Consider the following 24,566-nt stretch of genomic DNA (forward strand, 5'->3'; position numbering starts at 1 on the left):
CAGTTGTTTACAATGTTCAATCTGAATTTTCTTTAAAATAAAAAACATCTATATTGATTGACTTTTCTACATCCAACTCACAGGTTTATCATTACTTTGAGAACAAAGATTATTAATTTAACCCTTTTAGAAGGGAAGATATGGTAATTTGTTCTGGGAATGTCATTTTCGAGCCTGAGACCTGAAAAACAGGCTCAGGGTTGAACAAAATTTGAGTAGGCTACTTCTTCCACCTCTGCCAACAAAACGTTTTAATATCTCAATATCTAATCATTTCGTTTTTTTATTTCAACAGCTGAAGTTTAGAGATTGTGAGGTCCAGCTTTCTGGATCCTAATACTAGAAGAAATAATGCTTAAAAAACAACCTTTTGTTATAGCCTACTGAGATCACTTGAGGCAGGACAGCAGCATGACTACCCTTTGAGATTCTGTCAAACCAGTGTTATAGGAAAATGTCTGATATATGTAAGAGCATTACAGTACACAGTCCAATGCCAAACAGAAAACTTAGGACATGAAACAATGCAATTGAGCCCATAATTATTTAGGCAGGCGTGTGATTTGTAAAAAAGACAAGGGATTGCTGTTTGCAATGGGAGTGAGCATATTTTGTAAAAAAGAGCAGATCATTCTGTTCAGCAACATGGGCAACAGCATGTCAAATCATATCCTATTGAGTAAAGTTTAGAGCAACTATGGAAAAAGCTTAATTGGCGTATTTATCATATTATAAACCTACATTTGTTTGTACTATAGCTTAGATTAACAGGAGATTTGCATGAGATTTTAACAATTGTTTCAAAAATGATGTGAGAGCATATTTATTTCATATGTCATGCTAATGCATTTAATGTTAAAAAACTGTAGCACAAAACTTTTTTTGTCCTGAATGTTACAAGGTTCATTTTTCGTTGGTATGAAGAAAAACAATAAACATGATTGAATTTCATTATCTAGATTTAATAAAACACGATATTACTAGATTGCATGTAGCACTGACCCAGGTGTTTACTGCCGAGCACCTTGCGTTTAGGTCGCGCGGATAAGCTCACGCACTCTTCTCGAACTCGACCCGTGAGCGCGCCGCGGTGGTGACAGTCGCCATTTTATTTTGAAAATCAAACTGAACTGGAGGCAGAGCGACCCTTCCATTTCGTCAAGTTTGTTGTGCGAAACAAGAAGGGATGAACATCTGAATTACTTTCTTGGGAGCATGGTGAGACTTACAATATATTTGGTTAACAACCGTCGACATATCTATATTTAACACTAAAGTAACGATGTTGATACGGAGGATGGCCGTTAGCCACCAGTGCGGGGGGGTCTATTTGCTGAAAAGCAGCTGTCATATTGGTTGCATCAAAAAGTAATAATTCATTCATTTAGTAACGTTTCTCGTGGAAAGTTGGTAACGTACTTGTCTAAGACATTAGTAGTCACATTTTTGCCGGAGAGAATATTCATGTTGACTCGGTGTAACATTTACGCGTCGTTACGGGATAGTTAGCACAGGCAACTAGCACATAGTGTTAGCAATTTCATATATTAGCCAGAGCCCGTTGAAATGAGCTAACGTTAACAAGGTTAATGCTAACGTTAGCTTGCACGATCGCGCAAAACCCATCCGCAATATTTGAGGCCTTCACGCTCACGACCAATGTTTGTGTAACGGCCATAAAACCTTAGTAATCGTATAGCTAGCAAAACTGACTATTAAAAAAGTAAAAACCATTGAAACGTATTGTTAATGGGTTTCACCAATTCATACAAACTAGCTTGAAACGGACTCATGTTGCTAATGTTAGCTTCACGTAAATGCTAAGTTGATAGCATTAGCTCGTAGCCTACAGGGAGTTGGTAACATTTCACAGGGGTTAATTTTAGATATTGACCACTTGGGAGTTATTTTGATAAGAAGATATATTACTAAAGTTTGATTTAGTAAAAGGCCGTGTGAAGCAGATTTAACTGGCAACTTAAACTAGTGCTTTTAATGATTCGGTAAACATGTTGGCTAACGTTAACTCAAACTTCTCTCCTAGCAAGTGTTTATCAGCGTCATGGTAATGTTAGCTTAGGTAGCTAGGTTTCCCGATTTGCCACAGGAGGATGGTCTGCAAAAGGGTTGCTTTGAATCCATTTATTCACATAGCCAGTTATCATATGGGTTTTCTGGTAAATATATGACTGCCAAACGTTAGGTAACACGTAAGGCAGATCGCTTGCTGGTAATATTGCTAACTTACATTAGCTTGCTCTTTGTTTCAAGTGGTGATTTTAACTCTCTCAGTCCATTAGTCAATAGGAATGTCCAGTTGGCCGCTTTAAAGGCTACGTTCTTCTAAATTGCTTGACAAAACTGCCGCAGTATTTATGCTTTTGTTAACGGTAATGTGAGTTAGTTCGGTAAGCGGAATTTGTGTACCACATATGTGGGTACACTCGAGGCCTAGTAACGTTATAAGCTATGGGTTCGGCAGGTTTGTAGTTCTACAATATCTCCGTGAACGTACCATACTAACCTATGTAGTTTAAAACTCGTGTTGACCCTATATTGGGATTTTATTAACAGATTAATATCTTGGCAACAAACGTACTTTTAATTGTACTGCTATGCACGTAGGCCTCAAAGCCTGTAACAAAACATTTTGTTGTCAAATGATTGTAAATATTTTTCTGCATAAAAGTAATACTACAGAACTCATAGTTTAGTGCTTCCAACACAGGAACTCCCTTTTTTGTTTGCCATTTTTTATTTATATTACACAACTGTTTCACTGTTTTAAATCACATTTAACTTGTTTTACCCTTTCATTACAGATGCTGAACTTGATTTTAAACTGAAGGACTTTACCTAGCACCGGGATCCACTGATCGGAAAACCCATTTGGACGTTTATATATTTTTTTACACTTGGGGGGGAGGAGAATTAACCTATCACTGAAGTGACTAAAGGGGAATAATGGTGATTTTGCGCCGTGCTCGGCCGCCTGCTTCCGCCCCGAACAGCAATGAATCTTGACTCGCTTTCGCTGGCTTTGTCTCAAATCAGCTATCTGGTGGACAATTTAACTAAGAAAAACTATCGAGCCAGCCAGCAAGAAATACAGCATGTAAGTGATAGTGTTGGACATCAAGTTATTTTTGTTCATCATTTATCTTCTTGAAGTGTCCTAATATATCTCCCATGTGTTCTGGATATTTTGCCTGTATTCTCCCAGATTGTGAATCGTCACGGTCCTGAGGCAGACAGGCATCTACTTCGCTGTCTCTTCTCTCATGTGGATTTCAGTGGCGATGGTAAAAGCAGTGGCAAGGACTTTCACCAGGTAATTTTTGATTAGAAACACATTGTTTTTTGTTTGTTTTTTACAAAGCTCTTTCTTAGTAGTACTGCGTCATAATTTCCCTGAAAAGCAACAGAAAATGTTTTTTCAGACATTTGTTAATGGTTTCCTTAGAACTGTACTTTTAGTTTCCTAAAAATGTACAACGGTTGAACTAAATTTGGCCTGCTGTTTTTGAAGTGAAATTAGTTTAGCACTCTACGTGTCTCCCATTTCCCAGGATTTTCACGCAGTTTAGCTGCAGAACTTTCTAGAATTGAATGCTACCCTTTTAAAAGTAAATTGGTATTAGACACTTTACCAGTATAAGTAAATGGGCTCTCCCACAGAAGTGAATCCTTTTTTTTTTTAATAATAAGAAAACTGATTACTGTTGGATATGCATGATTATGGTTGGAACACAAATCTCTCTTTTCTGAAAAGGTCTGAAGCGTTCGATCAACTTAAGAACTTGTTCAATAAAAGCTATCACATATTTGTGAATAACAATTACAATTGACGAGGGTTATACAGAAATAATCAATACATAGAAAGGTCTCGTATCTTATGCATTTGTAGTAATATATATATATATATATATATATATATATATTACTACAAATGCATAAGATACGAGACCTTTCTATATATATATATATATATATATATATATATATATATATATATATATATATATATATATATAAAATATTGAAACTTCCTATTGGCTTGTTTGTGGTCCTAAAATGAATCTTATTGAGCAAACAAACATTTGTCTCCAACATTCAATATATTAAGATATACAACAGTCATTTTAGACTTTTACACACAAGCTGTGGTAGTTTCAGATCCAATTTCACAATTGTTTCAGTGATACAAGATGATTACAAAAAAAACAATCCCTGGTTTTCATAAAAGCCCAATGTTGATTTTAAAATAATGTTAAGTTAAACTGACAACAAGGTACCACCCAGGAAAATATATTTGGTCAGATGTTTTTCCCCCTTAATTATCAAAGTGAAACTTTTTCCTATTCACTATGATAAATTGTAGTTGTCACTCGCTTGTAGATAAAGAGTACACAGACATGAATGAGCGTTCTATTCTTCAGGTCTTTTTCGTGAATTCAAAAAAATATAGAGGACACTTTATTTTTGTAGGTTGTTTATCCTTCCCAGCTTGGCAAACAAATGATCTCCTTCAATTTCAGGGGACAACGTCTCCATTTAGCCAAGTGAGATAATATGCAAAAGATTGCAGCTGTTGGTATCGTTGTACTATTTTACAAAAAAACATAACTGATACTAGCCAGCTGATTCTTACTTTGTGAGGCCAATTTCTAACTATCATTTGGTTGAGTTTGCTGTTTAACAGAGTAGCCCAGTGTGTCTACTTAAAGTGTGCGTGCTTATAAATCACTGGACTACTACAACTATGATCTCTGCGCTGAAATCTTTGAACCTCTGAGATATTGATCATTTTGCTGCCATCAGTTATTACATTTGTGTTGCTCTTAATTCTGGGATTTTTCTGCTTCTGATTGTTTGTATATGAAAAACAAGATGGAAACAAATTGTGTCAATTGGAAGTTTTCATTTCAGAAATGTTTTCATGTACAGAATGTTTATTTCCCTTATCTTGAATTCATTATAATCTTAACATTACATTTTACTCCATATTGCCAATTGTTTCTTTTGGTTTTATCTAAAAGACTTTCTTATCTTATTCTTCACCTGCCTCTGTTCTCTTTTCTCTCTTCTTCTCGATACGTTTCGCTTTTCAACTTGCCCAAGACACAGTTTCTGATCCAGGAGTGTGTGTCGCTGATATCGAAGCCAAACTTTATTGCTACTCTGTGTTACGCCGTTGACAATCCCCTTCATTACCAGAAGGTAAGGAGCAGAAGTCAGAATTTCTGTATAATTACTGCGGTATCCCGGATGTATGACAGATCTTATTGATAGATTAATTCTGAGTTACAAGTTAAGTTAAAACATACAACTTAAAGCAACTACTACCATATTGAGTCAAATGTTGCAATTGGTTGAATTAAAAATCAGTTCATCATAGTTATTAACTTTACATCCCTACAAAAATGACACTTTGGGCTTTAACTTAGACATCAATGCATGAGTGTACAGACAATTTGCAGGGGTTTATAAATATTAAAATGAAAATGTATTAATGTGTTTGACACATTTTCTTTCAGAGTTTGAAGCCATCGGCCCACCTATTCACTCAACTGAGTAAAGTTCTTAAGCTCAGCAAAGTCCAAGAGGTAAGACAGACCTGCAATGGGCTTCATTAATACCAAATATGAATTGGACAATGTACAAACAACGCATGGCTTACATTTGGGGAAAAGGGAGTATTGACTGTCAACACAAGTGACCCCAAGACTATCTGAAATACAAATGTTGATTTAATTAATGTATTTCCCAGGTGATATTTGGACTTGCTTTGCTCAACTCCTGCAGCGCAGACCTTCGTGGTTTTGGTAAGTAACTCTAATAAAGCCAAAGATAATCCCAAACTTTGTTTTTAACTAGCTGTGATGTTTACTGTAAAAAGTACTAAACGTTATCAAAACATTTGATATACTGCAGATAAGTCTGACTTAAAAAAGTAAACAAAAACTAGGATTGCCAAGTCTTTCTGCTGGCATGGTCTTGAAATAAACCATAGCTGAAATTTGAAAGGCACCAAACATCCCTTTTTTCCAATAACGATAAGCTTTGGAACTTTTACACATGCCTGTTTTCTGGCATTCAGTTTAACATAATATCATAGTCTTTCTACTATGGGCAACGTATGATTATTTTGTCCAACCAGCAATAAATGAACTTGTTGATCACAAATACAAGGCATCTTGACAAAATGGTGCTGAACTCTGATAAATCCAGTTGGGATGGTGCATCCTCAAATGGTTTGCTATAACCATTTCAGTGTAATAATTATAAATTAAAGTTTTGAGTTTCAATCAAATAAGTCAGTCACTACTGACAACAAGTCTTAGATGAAGAAAACATGGATTGTCTATAAAAGCCAAATATGTGTAAGTGACCAAAGCAAAGATGATAAAATAAATATAAAAACCTTGTTTTAAAGGTGTGCTAATTAATAATTGCATTACCAAATAGTTGGCCCCCTTTTTTATTTTGCCATCCCTTTTTTGGAGGGAATATTGCTCAGTTGTGATAAAGATTGGTTATGCATGGGCATAATGATCTCAGGAAGGTTTATGGATGGCCACAACACTCTAGACACAATTGTGTTGGTTCATTATTTGTATAAATTGTATAAAAGCATGTCTTTGTTTGTTTTTTTACTTGTTTTTTTTAACGTTTCCACAGCCACGCAGTTCATCAAGCAGAAACTCCCCGACCTCCTGCGGTCATACGTTGACGCGGATCTCGGAGGAAACCAGGAAGGTGGCTTTCAGGACATTGCCATCGAGGTCTTGCATTTACTGCTGTCCCATCTCCTCTTTGGCCAAAAAGGAGCCAGTGGGTTAGGGCAGGAGCAGATTGACGCCTTCCTGAAGACACTCTGCCGAGGTATGGGGTGTCAATGCAAACTTATTCTTCAGAGCCTTAAGTTTATTGAATATGTGACACAATGAATAGAAATGGTACAAGTCCTATACTAAAATGTTTTCTGTGTCTTGTATTTCAGATTTCCCCCAGCAGCGCTGCCCTGTGGTGCTCGCACCACTGCTGTACCCTGAAAAACGGGACATTCTCATGGACAGGATCCTGCCAGACTCGGGGGAGTTAGCTAAGACCATGATGGAGAGTTCTCTCGCAGAATTCATGCAAGAAGTCGGCTATGGCTTCTGTGCTAGGTGAATTTATGTTTAAATTCTTCAGTATGGTGTTAAATCTTCAATCAAATGTTTCTAGCAACATGATTTGAAGAAAAGTTTGTCTGTCAAGAGCTAGAATGTCTGTGATAATCGTTTGTACTGACTTTTTCTTTTTGTTTCCAGTCTGGATGAGTGCAGAAACATAATCGTCCAGTATGGGGTGAGAGAGGTGACAGCCAGCCAGGTGGCCAGAGTCCTGGGCATGATGGCTCGTACCCACTCTGGCCTGACTGATGGTATCCCTCTACAGGTAAGATTTATTTAATTATATTATATATAAGTTAATGCTTATGTTTAATATGAAAGAGATTTATTGACGAAATCATTGTGAAATATGGGTTCATGCTGGAAAATGTGCTGGCTTGTGGATTATTCCAAGCACACTAATGGTTACATTTTCTATTCTTTTCCGTTTCCTCTTGCAGTCCATCTCTGCTCCAGGTAGTGGTATCTGGAGCGATGGCAAGGATAAGAACGAAGGCTCGCAGGCACACACGTGGAATGTGGAGGTTCTCATCGACGTTGTGAAGGAAGTGGTGAGTGAACCATCAGTTTCCATTTGATGACAAATGTATCCAACATTTCCCAGTGTCACTGCATTTATTCTTGCCAATTCTTCACCACTAAATGGGCCAATGCATGCAATGGCCTGTCAAAAGACGTTTTCTTAAATGTAAAGGTCATTTTTGAAAGCCTTCTGAGGTTGAACTTGTGTTTCCTTTGTCTGTGCCCTAGAATCCCAACCTTAACTTCAAAGAGGTGACCTACGAGCTGGACCATGCAGGATTTATAATCCGGGACAGTAAAGGCCTGCATATCGTGGTGTACGGCATTCAGAGGGGGTTGGGCATGGAGACGTTTCCTGTTGATCTGATCTATCGACCATGGAAACACGCAGAAGGACAGGTAACTGAACAAAATCCGGATCCTGGGATTGGCATGTTTTAAATTGGGATGGGAAACATGATTGAAATTTGATTTTTTTTTTTTTTTTTGTAAAAAAGAGAAGTAGATCAATAAAGATGAATGATAATGCAAAGTGGGAATTGTTCTTGTGTTGACAGTGTTGTTTGAGTGGTTAAGGTTGTATTCCCTCTTTAAATCTCCAATTGCTTTTTCTGTTTTCAGCTGTCATTCATTCAGCACTCTCTGATGAGCCCAGAAGTGTTTTCCTTTGCCGACTACCCTTGCCACACTGTGGCCATAGACATCCTTAAGGCCCCACCGGAGGATGACAACAGAGAGATCGCCACCTGGTATGGAGCTTGGCTTTTAAAACAATTATTTACATTTCTCCTGCATGTCACTCAGCTGTAGTTTGATCGATATGATGTGGTTGTGTTGATTTACTCAAGAGGCGCTTTCACACCGGAGTACTTTTCCCCGTACTTTTCCCTTTTAGTTCCGATAGTTCCTGGGATTTTGCGTTCACACCAAAAAGAGAACTTAGTTCATGAGAACTTTTACCCCATTTTTAGTGCCTGCTAGAGAGTAGGTACTTTCCTGGGGAGAAAAAGGTTCCAATTTCTGATTGGCTGGGCGGATTGTAAACCACGCCCTGTAAAACTCTGAAAAGTTTTGTGAATCCGCCATTGTATTTGCTGGCATTAGCATTAGCATTAGCCCCGCGCACCAACGGAGAGAGACTAACTTATGGCAACACAACAAAAAAACGTGGGAGCGGTGGAGATGAGGAGGTGTCGGCGTTCTGGCGATTTACTCTGAAGGCTTCAGTAGAAGCTGCTGGGAGTCCCAGCAGCTTCTACTGAAGCCAGTCCCCAACTCCGGGGACTTCCAGCCGCGGACTTCGGGTGGCAGTATACGCCGTGAAGTTGTTTGCGGCCTGCCAGTAAACCCAAAGCAGAAGAAGAAGTGACGTCAGCGGCTTCATTTGCCTAATCTTCCCTCAGGGAACTTATTCCGGTGTGAACGCGATCTGCTCTTTAGTTCCATGGGGGAACTAAGTGCTGGGAACTAAGTACGGCAAAGTACTTGGTGTGAAAGCGGCTAATGTGATCTAGTGTTTTCGACTGATTTTCTGCTCATCTCATTACAGGAAAAGTCTGGACCTGGTGGAGAGCCTGCTGAGGCTGTCGGAGGTGGGCCAGTACGAGCAGGTGAAGCAGCTGTTCAGCTTTCCCATCAAGCACTGCCCAGACATGTTGGTGCTGGCATTGCTGCAGATCTCCACTTCCTGGCACACACTGCGCCATGAGCTCATCTCCACCCTGATGCCTATCTTCCTAGGCAACCACCCTAACTCTGCCATCATCCTGCACTACGCCTGGCACGGACAGGTTGGTGATACAGCTCTCTGATCTCAAGTCACAAGGTCATGCTTTGGTCCTCTGTGCTTACTCTCCTGGTTATTTGTTTTCCTGGTTTATGTATACTCATAAAACCTGGCGTTTTTTTTCCAGGGACAGTCTCCCTCTATCCGTCAGCTTATTATGCATTCAATGGCAGAGTGGTACATGAGGGGGGAGCAGTATGACCAGGCCAAGCTGTCACGCATCCTTGATGTGGCCCAGGACTTAAAGGTTTGTCAGAAAATACTAAATGATCACCTACATTGACTTCTCTTAAATTAGTCTTTAAGCAATAGCAGAATAATGACTCTTTCATTTAATAATGTTCCTCCATATGTTTTTATTTTTTTCACAGTTTTAACATAACATTAAAATAAGACAAATTAAAGGATACAGGCCATGTTTTCTGTGCTTATCGTCATGAAGTCGTAGGTATATTCTTCATGGTAAATAAGGCAGTGTTTTTGTTTTTTATCCCCCTCTCAGTCTCTGTCGATGTTGCTGAATGGTACTCCATTTGCCTTTGTTATTGACCTTGCTGCACTTGCTTCTCGTCGTGAATACCTCAAACTTGATAAATGGCTGACTGACAAAATCCGAGAGCACGGGGTAAGTCTTCAAATTGATTAAAGTAGTTGTTTTAAAATATAACGATAAAGATTGTTGGGGTTCTTGTTTGTCTTTGTGTTTTACAATCCTTTTGTGTGTTTTGTCAGGAACCTTTTATCCAGGCATGTGTGACATTCCTGAAGAGGCGCTGCCCATCCATTATGGGGGGTCTGGCACCAGACAAGGACCAGCCCAAAAGTGCCCAGCTGCCCCCTGAGACCTTAGCCACCATGCTGGCCTGCCTGCAGTCCTGTGCGGGGTGAGGAGACATTCGGCTTAGCTCTATCACTGTCCTTTTAGTCTGCCTTTTAAGAAAACTGTTTGTTGATCTTTGGTTTAATAATGTTTTGTCTCACTCAATGGCATTTCAACGACAACAAAACATATGAAAACGCAGTGTTTTATCACAATATTTTCTAATTATGTAAATATTTGTTCACATTTCTCCTCAGGAGCGTGTCCCAGGAGCTGTCAGAAACTATCCTAACCATGGTTGCCAACTGCAGCAATGTAATGAATAAAGCCCGGCAACCTCCACCGGGGGTGATGCCAAAGGGACGGGCCCCCAGCACCAGCAGCCTGGATGCCATCTCCCCTGTACAGGTACATTCACATGACACTCCTATAATGCAACACTTTGTAAAGCCTTTTCATATTGGAAATTGTTGTTGACAAAACGGATCTGAATAAATCTAAAATAATAATGAATGTCTTTCTTTCTTTTTCTAGATGGAGTCTCTGTCCGGCATGGGGTCCCTGAACCTGGGGGGCACAGCCACCGCCCACACTCAGAGCATGCAGGGCTTCCCAACCTCACTGAGCTCAGCTTTCAGTAATCCCCAGTCCCCGGCTAAAGCCTTCCCCCCCCTCACCAACCCCAACCCCAACCCCAGTACACCATTTGGGGGCATTGGGAGCCTGTCCTCGCAGCTTCCTAGCATGGACTCTGGTAATATGCCCTTTTTAATTTGTTCATTTATAAACATCCACAGCACATGTACATGCCTAAAGTCAGACTCTATTGAAATTCATTATAGCCTGAGCAAACTAAGGTATAGCTTGGGTTTGATCCTGAACTTCAGACAAGAAAAACTTGAAAAGCATGTTGTAAAGGTTAACACATGGGATGACGTCGGTATGGATTGAAATGACTGATCTTATGTTACTTTCAGGTCCCCTGGGCACAGGCATTGGCTCCAGTATTGGCTCTAGTCTGGGGATGCCGACTGTGAACACCGACCCATTTGGGACCAGGAAGATGAGCACACCAGGCCTGAACCCACCAACCTTTCAGCAGAGTAAGATAAAAGCCCGCAAGTAGTGGTTGTGGTAGTAGTGTGACTGAGAGTGTAGCACTGTTTCCTTTGCAGTGATGATTTCTGTGTTGATTTGCATGTTTTAATTCTGATGCATCTAAGCCAGGGTGCCTCACACATGCAGTTAAAAGGCAAGGTTCACTAGTATTCACCAAGAGCTTTTTAAGGATTCCTGCAGTGTTTAAGCTCTTGTAAACAATTTATAAACTGTTTTGGTCATGCAAATCAGTCTTCTGTTCCTTGTCTGATATTAGCCGACAGCCCCACTTTAATGTAATTTTTAAGCATCAGACAGAGGTTTGACTTTAAATTATCAATAAGAATAGTATTCGATTCCTTATGTGATTGCAACAATACTTTTCTCCACTAGTGTTTGATTACCACATTCAAGTAAATAACAGGCTCGGTTAAAAATGTATTTTTCCTGCTCTTTATCCCAGCTGACCTTTCTCAGGTTTGGCCCGAGGCGAACCAGCACTTTAGTAAGGAGATTGACGACGAAGCAAACAGTTACTTCCAGCGCATCTACAACCACCCACCTCATCCAACTATGTCCGTGGATGAAGTATGTAGTGCTTTTTTTCATTAGTCTCTGCAGTTATTGGCAGAAGTTGATTAAACTATTCTCAGAAATGTTGCTCTTTGAATTAACCCAAGCATCATTGTCCCCCTCTTAGGTACTGGAAATGCTGCAGAGGTTCAAGGATTCAACCATCAAGAGGGAGCGAGAGGTGTTCAACTGCATGCTTCGGAACTTGTTTGAGGAGTACAGATTCTTCCCCCAGTACCCAGACAAGGAGCTGCACATCACTGCCTGCCTTTTTGGTGGCATTATCGAGAAGGGTCTCGTCACCTACATGGCCCTGGGCTTGGCCCTCCGATATGTTCTTGAAGCCTTAAGAAAACCCTTCGGATCCAAAATGTATTACTTTGGAATTGCCGCCCTAGATAGGTTTAAAAACAGGTATTGTGATGGTTTCTTTTGTGAAAGGAATATTAATGTAACGTCAGTCATCTTGTCTTAAGCTAACTTCTATCTTTTATACTTCTAGACTAAAGGACTATCCTCAATATTGTCAACATCTGGCTTCAATTGCCCACTTCTTGCAATTCCCCCACCATTTACAAGAGGTAATCAGGTTTCCTTAATTTATCTTTGCTCCAAGTCTTATCTAGTCCCAGCTGTGTCTGTAGGACGGGACTTACCAATACAGATAAATTAAATCTCTCGCTCTGCTTCTTCCGATATCCTGTGCGTGCAGTATATCGAGTATGGGCAACAGTCACGGGACCCTCCGGTGAAGATGCAGGGCTCCATCACCACGCCTGGAAGTCTGGCACTGGCACAGGTCCAGTCGCAGCAACCCGGGGTCCCAAAAGCTCCACAGCCAGGCCAGCCCAGTACTCTGGTCACCACCACCACCACTACAACCACTGTAGCCAAGACCCCGACCATCACAAGACCCACACCCAGCACCTTCAAGAAGGATGTGCCGGTGAGTTTGGCTTGGTTGATCCCAAGACACCCTAATATGTGCCTTGTCAATGCTTTTATTTTATGTTTTTTTTTTTTTTACCACATTAAATAATTCCAAACAGATGATCTAGTTTCAAAAGTAATAGTTTGTTTTCCTTCCTGCAGCCCTCTATAAACACAACCAACATTGACACCCTGCTGGTGGCCACCGACCAAACAGAACGGATTGTAGAGCCTCCCGAGAATGTCCAGGAGAAGATTGCGTTCATATTCAACAACCTCTCTCAGTCCAACATGACACAAAAGGTAAAGTAAAACGTACAAAAGAGAACTGTAATTGAAGACTTAGTTCTTAGTTTTAAAAGGCAGTGAATTAATCTAAAATGAGGACTTGATGAGATTCAAATGTCTTGAATCAATCTTTGAGAAGTCCTAAGGCACAAACATCATAATGGTCAAAGAAACTTCTTTTTTTAAACTATATTTGCTTTCTTCTCCAGGTTGAAGAGTTAAAGGAGACTGTGAAGGATGAGTTTATGCCCTGGGTGTCTCAGTACCTGGTGATGAAGCGTGTCAGCATCGAGCCCAACTTCCACGGCCTCTACTCCAACTTCCTGGACACTCTCAAGAACCCGGAGTTTGTCAAGATGGTCCTCAATGAGACCTACAGAAACATCAAGGTAAACCATGTGGGGATAACATAAGAATGTATAAATTATTGTTTGCCATTTTACACTTGAGTCTTCCATATTAAACAGCTGCATGTCAAGTTTACAGACATTACATCACCATGCCAGTTGCATTTGTTTCTTTCTACTTGCCACAGTGGAATAACTAAAATACTGACACTCGTCTGTCATTTTTCAATTCTCTCAGGTTCTGTTGACATCTGACAAGGCAGCTGCCAACTTCTCTGATCGCTCGCTGCTGAAGAACCTGGGCCACTGGTTGGGCATGATCACACTGGCCAAAAACAAGCCTATCCTATACACAGTAAGAATTTGAAACAATTCTTAGGTTGTGTTTCATTTTCTTGTGGGTCTCTTTAAGGCTAAAATATGCTGTCCTTTTCCCAGGATTTGGAGGTCAAGTCTCTGCTACTGGAAGCGTATGTGAAAGGCCAGCAGGAGCTCCTTTATGTGGTTCCGTTTGTGGCCAAAGTTTTGGAGTCCAGTCTGCGAAGCATGGTGAGTAAAATAGGTGTAGACTGAGCAGTGTGTCAATGACATTTCCTTATACCTCTGCCCAGTAGTGTCATGAAGTCATATTTACTTTAAAAAATAATGCAGAATTCTTCTAACACAGTTAATGAAATTGGCTTTAGCTCACAGGCTGTCAATGTGTTTTCTGTGGTTTCTTCATAGCAAATGTATTAAATGTGTGTCTGGCATTATAGGTCTTCAGACCCCAGAACCCCTGGACCATGGCCATCATGAATGTTCTTGCAGAGCTGCATCAAGAACATGACCTCAAGGTAATCAATTATTCTTCCTATGTAGCAAACTAACTGTGGCAGCTCTTGGAAATCAGTTTGTGTTGTTAAAAAGTCAAACACAAAAATGGATTCAGTCATCACAAAAATAGAAGTCATTGATGGTTTGAATGTTAAAAAAAGGTTATTCCATACAGACCTAACCTGTATGAGTAAGCAGATACAAAAACAATTTCTCACATTGTCCTCTTGTTCACTGCAGCTGAACCTGAAGTTTGAGATTGAAGTTCTGTGTAAGAACTTGTCTTTGGACATCAACGACCTGAAGCCAGGGACCCTGCTGAAAGACAAAGACAAGCTGAAGAGTCTGGAGGAACAGCTGTCTGCACCAAAGAAAGAGGCCAAGCCTCCAGAAGAGATGCTGCCAGTTTCTACCGGTGGTAAATGCTCCTTTTATACCCTTTCATTTTTATTTTGCTGCTTTCTACGTACGGTGCATCAAAACTTTGAAAAATTTGAGCTACAAACCAAATTTAAGTTAAAATTGTTCACTTTAAATGTATCGTCCTTCCCTCTAGCATTAAATGAAAACGATACACCAGTAATGACCTGCCCTCTTCAATGATTAAACGAGACATTATGGTCCCTAGTTCTTTCAGTTCAGCTAAAGATGATTTAACTGGTATTAATACCGCCTTTGTCCAATCTAATGCCGTTTTTTTTTTAAATATTGAACATTTCTTATGCCGTATGAAGTAATTTTAAGAAAAAATGTTGGACTGAAATGCTTTATTACTTGTTCTTGTTGCTAATTTTTTTTCTTTCTGTTTAGGTTTCCTGGACTTTAATCAAATGCCTGTTTTGCGACCAACAGGGGACTTTGTTCCTTTCGCTGCCCCCCCCTCAACTCCAGCTGTCACTACCACCCCTTGCACAACCACCGGCCCCCCCACCCCTCAGTTTAGTTACCACGACATCAATGTGTATGCCTTGGCAGGCCTGGCTCCACACATCAATATAAATGTCAACGTAAGTGATGGGTGCCTGCAGACCACCGACGGAGACCTTTCTCTCTCTCTCTCGTTGCTTTTATCCTTTCAATCATTTTCTCCTTTCTTGACTGTTTTATCTTGTCTTCCCTCTGTAGATCTCGCTGCTGCAGGCCCATCCCCAGCTGAAGCAGTGTGTACGGCAGTCGGTGGAGCGTGCTGTTCAGGAGCTGGTACACCCGGTGGTTGACCGCTCTATCAAAATAGCCATGACGACCTGTGAGCAGATCATCCGGAAGGACTTTGCTTTGGATTCGGAGGAGTCCCGCATGCGTGTGGCTGCCCACCATATGATGAGGAACCTGACTGCTGGCATGGCCATGATCACCTGCCGAGAGCCTCTGCTCATGAGCATCGCCACCAACCTTAAGAACAGCTTTGCTGCTGCGTTAAGGGTGAGCTGAATGTCCTTAAATGCTAATGTTCCCTTGTGCACAAAGAGAAGTAATCATAGCAATATTTCTCACCTTTTCACTTGCTTTTTTAACTTTAATGATGTGTTCTTTCAGGCACCAACCCCACAACAGAGGGAAATGATGGAAGAGGCTGCAGCCAGGATTGCTCAAGACAACTGTGAATTAGCATGCTGCTTCATTCAGAAAACAGCTGTGGAGAAGGCTGGCCCTGAAATGGACAAGAGACTAGCCACGGTGAGGCTTTAAGCACATTACCTCAACACTCGTAAATATACATTTATTTCGATTGCACGAACAATGGCAAAAGTGTCCAATGCCTAACTGTTTCTTTGAACTCTTCTAGGAGTTTGAGCTGAGGAAGCATGCACGCCAAGAAGGACGGCGGTACTGTGATCCTGTTGTTCTGACGTACCAGGCTGAACGCATGCCAGAACAGATCAGACTCAAGGTAATGTCACTGTAACATCGAGACATGCAGTATATACAAATATAATATGTTACCTCAGGTTATAGATCTTTCAAACAGACACACTCACACAAAGTGTAACATTGTAACAAAATGCATTTTTTGTGTTTTAGGTGGGAGGCGTGGACCCGAAGCAGCTGGCAGTGTATGAGGAGTTTGCCAGGAACGTTCCAGGTTTCTTACCCAGTAATGATCTCTCCCAACCCACTGGCTTCTTGGCTCAGCCCATGAAGGTGAGGTTCATTTCTGAGATCACCAAAACAAAACTTAAGAACTAAAAAGACTAGGGAAACCGAGGTTTAAAGTAGAGATTCATGGCGCATTTCCACTGCAGGGCCTCGCTCGGCTTAGTACGGTATGGCTAGGCCTCGTTAGGCCAGGCTCACTTTATGCTGCGTTTCCATTAAAGTTTAGGAACTGGGGTAGTAACGCAGTTTAGGCGGAGCCGTGACGTCATCTTCAATGCGAAACACAAAACCAACATCAGCCGTTAGCTGTTAGCACTCAGAGCTCACAGCTCCTCATATATGTTCAGAAACTAGACAAAAGTTAAACAAGTACACACCACAGACTGCCTGTGTCATGGTGAATACAGTCGCTGGTTTATTTATGTCTGTATAGGCCGTTGTTGTGAGTGTGGACGGTCGGAGCATATACTGCGTTAGCTTAGCCGATCTCCATTCAGAAAACACGCATTTTAAAAGGTTTTTCGCCTGCCGTCTGTCTGCAGACTTCCCAAAGCATTAATTCATGGTTTTTACTAACCGGTATCAGTATGTTGTTACTTCTTCATCATTTTGAAACGTGTATTACAATTAAATCACGGTCAAATATGTTCATTTTGTTGTAGTTGCCAGCGATTCTCTCGCTAGTTTAGCATACTCAGCCCGGTTGTTGGCCCGGAAAGAACCTCGATTTTGGAGAGCCAGAAAACTGAAAAAGTACCCGCTAGCCGGAACTACGCCTAGTGGAAACGCAACCAAAAACGGGCCGGGCACGGCACGCTTAAACCGCGCTCCGCGCTGTAGTGGAAATGCGCCATTAGAGCACTGTTTGACCGGCCGAGTCTTTGCTTGTCAAATTTCGACGTGTGCTGCATTTACTTCACAAGTGATGGAGATGAATGTCACAACCACACAACAAACACGTGGAGCAACAGCTGCGGCTCTCAATACATCATGTTGTTGGTGCCAACATTCTGTGAGTGAGTGAAGAAGACATAAGCTTTGGAGAATCACAAGGTTCTGAAAACCAAAATGTCCTATAACTTTGTGCAGTTTTGGAGAAAGTTATTTAATGCTCAATGTTATGTGAACATACACTTGAATTGAAATGTTCCAAACATTACAGCAATGTTACAATTCTGTAAACAATAATTATAACTTGGAAAGGAGGAAGGAAATAAAATTCTCTCTTTTAAAAACAAAAAGGAATTGGCAAAAAAGCAAATCTGTCCTTTTAAATAATCAGTTTTCATCTAGAGATGCATTGACAGGGTGTCCGCGGGGTCTTAAAAAGTATTAAAAGTTGATTAATAGTCTTCATTTTTGCTAAATTGATTTAACAGCATTTTCCAAGGTATTACGTTTTGTAGCTTGTTTTCAATAAGTATATAAATTGTCCAAAGAGGTTCTACAGTTTGCCTGAATGTAATCATTGCGTAGGTGTGTAGTGTGATTTGACGTCATCTGCACAGGACATCGCACGCTCACAGCTTGATAGCGCGCAAAGGTCCGTTTACGCCGGTTGTTAAACAACATCGTTATGGGGAAATGCAAGTTAGCGTCCAAATGGTTGGAAGATAAGGAGGAAGGACAATCAATACTGTATATAGTAAAGTGTGTCGCCAATGTAACCGGTTAAAACTCAAAGTGGTGATGAGGTCTTAAAATGTATGGAAAGGGTCTTAAAAAAGGTCTTGAAAGGTATTACATTTGACTTCAGGATTCCTGCATATACCCTGATTGAGTGTTTTTGGCCCATCTTAACCTTCTAGTGGCTTTGATTTACCCCGTGTCATTTCTGATTTTATAAAAGTTTATAAGACACTAAAACTGCCAGCGCATGTCCTTGTGTTCATGTCAGCAAAATGGTGTCACAGATTGGTGTTGCTGTTTTAAACCTGCGGGACTTAATTCTGTGTATTTCCGTTAACAGCAACAAGCGTGGGCCACGGATGATGTAGCTCAGATCTACGACAAGTGCATGGCAGACTTGGAGCAACACCTTCATGCCATCCCTCCGGCCCTCGCCATGAACCCCCTGACCCAGGCTCTGCGCAGCCTGCTGGAGGCTGTGGCCCTGGCCAGAAACTCCAGGGATGGCATCGCTGCACTCGGCCTTCTGCAGAAGGTAGGACACTTTCACATTTAGTCTTCAGAAATGGTGTGAGGGAGACAATGTAGAAGATGAATTAATGCATACTATTGCTTGTCTAACTTCAAGGCTGTTGAGGGTCTCCTGGATGCTACCAGTGGAGCTGATGCAGACTTACTGCTCCGCTACAGAGAGTGCCACCTGCTGGTGCTCAAAGCCCTGCAGGACGGACGTGCCTATGGACCACAGTGGTGCAATAAGCAGATCACCAGGTGAGTCAGAACACGTCTGATTGAAGATGAGTTTATCTTCTCAGATCATACAATCTTGTTTAGCCAGGGTCAATTGTTTTAAATCTGGAAAAAGTGATTGAACGTGTTCTGTGTAACTTCAGGTAGCTACATGTAGCTACATTTGTTAATATTTTCCCCTGGTGTGTTGATTTACCGTGTTTGTTTACAGATGTCTGATTGAATGCCGCGATGAGTACAAATACAACGTGGAGGCGGTGGAGCTTTTGATCAGGAACCATCTTGTGAATATGCAGCAGTACGACCTGCACCTGGCACAGGTACATATCTGTCATTTACTATTGTACTTATCATTTGGTGTGGTGTCAATTATTCCTATTTGGATCTAGTCAAGTGTTATTGTTTGTTTATCTGGCCAAGTACAATGTCATGTGCCATTACCATCTTAACGTTGATCTCTATCTTCTTCTAGTCGATGGAAAACGGACTGCACTACATGGCAGTAGCGTTTGCCATGCAGTTGGTGAAGCTGCTGCTGGTAGATGAGCGCAGCGTCAGCCATGTGACGGAGGCGGACCTCTTCCACACAATTGAGACTTTGATGAGGACCTGTGCACACTCCAGAGCCAACGCACCTGAGGGGTTAGCCCATATAATGATAAATAAAAAAAGATATGTTCATTAGGTGGTTATGTGGAGAGATTGTGGTGCTTTGACAACCAACATGTTATTGCTTTACATTAAAACAAATTCACATTGATAAATACCACAAGTGTCCATTGTGTTGAATTACTTCAAGTTTTTAATTTGGCATTTGGAAGTATTTAATACTCCACCTAGAAATCAATGTTAATCTTTAACACATTTTGAAAATGAAATGACCGTAATTTAATCTTGCTATGAGACGGGTTGAAACTGATTCTGTTTATCTCTCTTTGCCCCTCCAGCCTTCCCCAGCTGATGGATGTAGTTCGCTCCAACTACGAGGCCATGATTGACCGGGCTCACGGAGGACCGAACTTCATGATGCACTCTGGGATCTCCCAGGCGTCAGAATATGACGACCCTCCGGGCCTGAGGGAGAAGGCCGAGTACCTCCTGAGGGAGTGGGTCAACCTGTACCACTCAGCGGCTGCTGGCAGGGACAGCACCAAAGCTTTCTCTGCTTTTGTTGGACAGGTAAATACCATTATCGGTTGTGCAAGTGATCAGAAGTCGCAGTGCCCCTTTTTTCCTCATTTTGATCTCCTTTTTCTTTCTTCCAGATGCACCAGCAGGGCATCCTGAAGACGGATGACCTGATCACGAGGTTCTTCCGGCTTTGCACAGAAATGTGCGTGGAGATAAGTTACCGGGCACAGGCTGAGCAGCAGCACAACCCAGCAGCCAGCGCAGCCATCATCAGAGCGAAGTGTTACCACAACCTGGACGCCTTCGTCAGGCTCATCGCCCTGCTGGTCAAACACTCCGGAGAGGCCACCAACACAGTGACCAAGATCAACCTCCTCAACAAGGTACAGCAACAAAAAACACGTCTTCTGCACAAACAGCTGTCAGGCTTTTACAGGCCAGTTCACCTAATTCTGATTTTGCTCTACGTTATTTCAGGTGCTGGGTATCGTAGTCGGGGTCCTGATTCAGGACCATGATGTCCGTCAGACAGAATTCCAGCAGCTGCCGTACCACCGCATTTTCATCATGCTGTTGTTGGAGCTCAACGCTCCAGAACATGTTCTGGAGACCATCAACTTTCAGACGCTCACGGCCTTCTGGTAAGACATCTGTGTTCAGTGTTGGAATAGAAAAAGCTCGGCTAGTGCTAAAATTGTGCTCAAAATGTAAATGTTTTTGTCTTTTTTTTTTTACCTGTAGCAATACCTTCCACATCCTGAGACCAACCAAAGCGCCCGGCTTTGTGTACGCCTGGCTGGAACTCATCTCCCACCGCATCTTCATCGCCAGGATGCTAGCGCACACACCGCAGCAGAAGGTAAGCAAGAATAAGACAATCTCAATTTGTACACACTTAGTATACCTTACATGTAGTCTTGTTAACTCATAACTGTTGCTTTGTTCTACATTTGTTACAATGTTGTGTTTTTTTTTTTTTTTTTTTTATAAATGTTGCTCTAATAAACTGGTTCTTCTCACAGGGATGGCCCATGTACGCACAGCTGCTGATTGATCTCTTCAAGTACCTGGCCCCCTTCCTGAGGAATGTAGAGCTCAACAAACCTATGCAAATCCTCTACAAGGTGCGTCTCAGTTGTCGTACATTAACTTGCAGAAAGTACTGCCATGTTTGATAACAGGGAAACTTGTGGTTATATCTGCGTTTGTGTATCATGACTCTGTCTGATAGCGTGTTGTTTTGGAGCATGATTTGGTAATTATGTGGCTATAGACTTATGTGTCTAATGTGTACATTTTTGAAATACAACAGCTGAACTTAATCTCTTCTCTCCCCCTGTCGGCTGTTTCAGGGCACCCTGCGAGTGCTACTGGTCCTGCTGCACGACTTCCCAGAGTTCCTGTGTGACTACCATTACGGTTTCTGTGATGTTATCCCACCCAACTGCATCCAGCTCCGCAACCTCATCCTCAGTGCCTTCCCACGCAACATGAGGCTCCCGGACCCTTTCACACCCAACCTCAAGGTATACACACAATTTAAGATAATCTGTTAATTACACACGCCCTGGTGTTTCTAAGTGTGTTCTAGATCGGCAGAACCTCTTCAGCCTTGTTAGAACTTGTCAACATTGATAGCTGTTCTCATAAATCTGTGTCTTTATTAACACCCCGGCTGCAGGTGGACATGCTGAGTGAGATCAACATCGCGCCCCGTATCCTCACCAACTTCACAGGCGTTATGCCTTCCCAGTTCAAGAAGGACCTGGACTCGTACCTGAAGACTCGGTCACCAGTCACCTTCTTGTCTGAGCTGCGCAGCAACCTGCAGGTAGGACCAGTGCAGACTGATTGTATTTAGTTGGTCATGGTCTTCAAAAAGGGCAATATTATTTTCTTTATTGACCTTCTTTTGTCTCCCAGGTGTCTAACGAGCCAGGAAACCGCTACAACATCCAGCTGATCAACGCGCTGGTGTTGTATGTGGGCACACAGGCAATCGCTCACATCCACAACAAGGGCAGCACCCCCTCCATGAGCACCATCACCCACTCTGCACACATGGACATCTTCCAGAACCTGGCCGTGGACCTGGACACTGAGGGTAAGGTGGCAGTGGACAAACCACATCAGTTTCTGTCCAATGGTAGATAAGAGCTAGGTGAATCAAAGCTTTTTACTCATCAGGTTTCTGCTGTCATGTGTTTTTCAGGGCGTTACCTGTTCCTGAACGCGATCGCCAATCAACTGCGTTACCCAAACAGCCACACCCACTACTTCAGCTGCACCATGCTCTACCTGTTCGCTGAGGCCAACACCGAGGCCATCCAGGAGCAGATCACCAGGTAAAACAATCTCTATATATAAAGTAGGCCACGAATGAGTCCTACTTCCCAGAAATGAGTTAGCTTTTTACCACTTCTAGTTACCTAGTCTGGAAGCCCTATTGTAGAGATAAGTTCTTTGGTTAACACAAGCTTAAGAAATGTTTACTTATTGTTCTACAACATACAAATATGCCTGTATTAGTAATTATTTGAGATGAAGGAATACATTGAGTCATCCCAAGGGAATCCTACTCCTAAATGTGCAGTAAGTTCATGCTTTGTCCTTCTCTGCCAGGGTTCTGTTGGAGAGGCTGATAGTGAACAGGCCTCACCCATGGGGGCTCCTCATCACCTTCATCGAGCTGATCAAGAACCCTGCCTTCAAGTTCTGGAGCCACGACTTTGTGCACTGTGCCCCCGAGATTGAAAAGTAGGTTACCTTTTTAGACTCGTTGTTCTAGGACATGGTTGTGTTGCTCTTTAAGAGACGTTAACATTCATCTTCTCTCCTCAGGCTGTTCCAGTCAGTAGCCCAGTGCTGCATGGGACAGAAGCAGGCCCAGCAGGTGATGGAGGGCACCGGTGCCAGCTAGCCTGTGCACCAGCCCGCTCGCAGCCCATGGGAGAGATGCCACGGCCTTGACCCACTCCCCCACCACACACACCTCTCTCTTCACTGTCGGCACTGGATAAACTGGCAACCACAGTCATTTGAAATGTGGATGACTACTGCTCACGGATCTAAAGAGTTAGATTTTTGTTAATCCCTTTGGGGCTGAATTGAGATGGAGAGAATGGATTGGGACATGCTGTTTAATATACTTTTTTGAAGCTTTGATGTAAATATTGGAAAAAAGGGAGAACGGGAGAGTAGATGTGTGGAGAGCAATGCACATGTCAAATAAAATGTATCCTGACATGTAAAGACATCCAAACATATTTTCACTCGCTACCAAAGTCCTTGGTTTGCTTCCCTCCCACATAAATCCTATTTTTCCTGAATTTTTTTTGTGCTTTCAGAGGCTGAATGGTAGATTGAAGAAAATCGCTGCCTGATACTTTCATTTGATTCCTTTTTATCCCTGAGTGGGACAGGAAGACGAAGTTTAGTCCCCCGGTTGGGGTGGGGTGGGGTTCTTCTCCCGGTGTGTCGGTGGAGACAGTTTGCTGGTGGTTTGTCCGTTTGAAACTGGCTCTGGAAGTCTCTCCCTGGCACTTGTATATTGTGCAAAGTGATGGCGACATCGTATCTTTACGATTTGTACAAAGATCCAAATTGAAGAACAACAATAGAAGGACCAATACAGCCCATTTTGTAACATTTTGAATGTTTTGTAAATGTATTGGTCCATGTGTTGTATTTTGTAGTCCTTTCTAGTTTGCCTTTAGTTCTTGCTACTTAACTGCAGTATGCATACATACAGGAAATAAAGCATTCAAACTGCAAAGCATCTGTGTTCATTCAGAGACTGCACTAGTAATGTGATGGTGCTAATATACCAGGTGTTTTAAAATAACTCATTTGATTATATATATATATATATATATATATATATATATATAGTCAAATATACCTTGGAACTGTACATACTGTAACATGAATTAGTTTTGAGGTTTAAATGTGTTTACTAATTTGTGCACCTACATTTGAAGCAGTGTACTTTTGTTTGTTTTTATTAGGAAAAGAAACCTTTACTTTTATACATCCAGACTATTAAGTGGCCATGTCTTGAAAGCATTAGAGAATAAAAATATATTGCATATCAAAAGATGGATGGCTAACAGACCCACCATGTTAATGTTCAAGTAGTATATGCATTGGTTATCTTCTATTTAAGACACTCCTATATGGCATTATTTGAATGTTTGCTGTATGTCTGCATCAAGTTTAAATTTGCTTAAATGGGAAACGAATGAAATCATTTATTAGGTATTGCAAAGCATGCATATATAATGTTTTGTGCAAAACATCTATATAATATACACTACCAGTCAAACGTTTGGACACACCTTCAAATTCGAAGTGTTTTATTTTTTTCTACTTTGTAGAGTAATACTGAAGACGTGAAAACTATGAAAGAACACATGGAATTATCAAAAGTGTTAAAAAATCCAGAATATGATTTATATTTGAGATTCTTCAAAGTAGCCCTGTTTTGCCTCGGTGACAGCTTTGCACACTCTTGGCTTCTCTGTCAGCTTCATGAGGTCGTCACCTGGAATGGTTTTCAATCAACACGTGTGCCTTTGTGGAATCACTTGCCTTCTTAATGT

At 41.5% G+C, this 24,566-nt stretch overlaps 1 protein-coding gene across 5 annotated transcripts; it reads left to right on the forward strand.

Annotated features, from left to right (window-relative positions):
- The first annotated feature begins 1,074 nt into the window (after window positions 1-1,074).
- cnot1 (CCR4-NOT transcription complex, subunit 1) lies at window positions 1,075-23,740 on the forward strand. 5 transcript variants are annotated; one of them, XM_034141137.1, is made up of 49 exons: window positions 1,075-1,218; window positions 2,823-3,115; window positions 3,224-3,331; window positions 5,122-5,220; window positions 5,538-5,606; window positions 5,771-5,825; window positions 6,682-6,885; window positions 7,004-7,172; window positions 7,317-7,443; window positions 7,619-7,729; window positions 7,929-8,099; window positions 8,322-8,449; window positions 9,250-9,490; window positions 9,614-9,733; window positions 9,989-10,111; window positions 10,219-10,370; window positions 10,564-10,714; window positions 10,841-11,060; window positions 11,284-11,409; window positions 11,868-11,992; window positions 12,105-12,391; window positions 12,480-12,558; window positions 12,681-12,923; window positions 13,070-13,210; window positions 13,405-13,584; window positions 13,781-13,897; window positions 13,981-14,091; window positions 14,301-14,378; window positions 14,599-14,776; window positions 15,169-15,365; window positions 15,484-15,780; window positions 15,895-16,035; window positions 16,145-16,249; window positions 16,381-16,500; window positions 18,425-18,619; window positions 18,713-18,855; window positions 19,046-19,154; window positions 19,307-19,476; window positions 19,782-20,013; window positions 20,100-20,348; window positions 20,443-20,606; window positions 20,707-20,824; window positions 20,988-21,089; window positions 21,318-21,491; window positions 21,647-21,796; window positions 21,889-22,069; window positions 22,178-22,310; window positions 22,588-22,722; window positions 22,807-23,740. In XM_034141137.1, exons 2-49 carry the CDS (start codon window positions 3,014-3,016, stop codon window positions 22,883-22,885), a joined length of 7,209 nt encoding a protein of 2,402 aa, XP_033997028.1. In that variant the 5' UTR covers window positions 1,075-1,218; window positions 2,823-3,013; the 3' UTR covers window positions 22,886-23,740. The 5 variants fall into 5 exon arrangements, with proteins under 5 accessions (XP_033997028.1, XP_033997032.1, XP_033997031.1 ...); XM_034141141.1 differs by having other exon boundaries at window positions 12,690-12,923; XM_034141140.1 differs by having other exon boundaries at window positions 9,620-9,733.
- The last annotated feature ends 826 nt before the right edge of the window (window positions 23,741-24,566 follow it).

This window comes from Trematomus bernacchii, unplaced genomic scaffold, assembly GCF_902827165.1.
Source record: "Trematomus bernacchii unplaced genomic scaffold, fTreBer1.1, whole genome shotgun sequence".
NCBI classification, from domain to species: domain Eukaryota; kingdom Metazoa; phylum Chordata; class Actinopteri; order Perciformes; family Nototheniidae; genus Trematomus; species Trematomus bernacchii.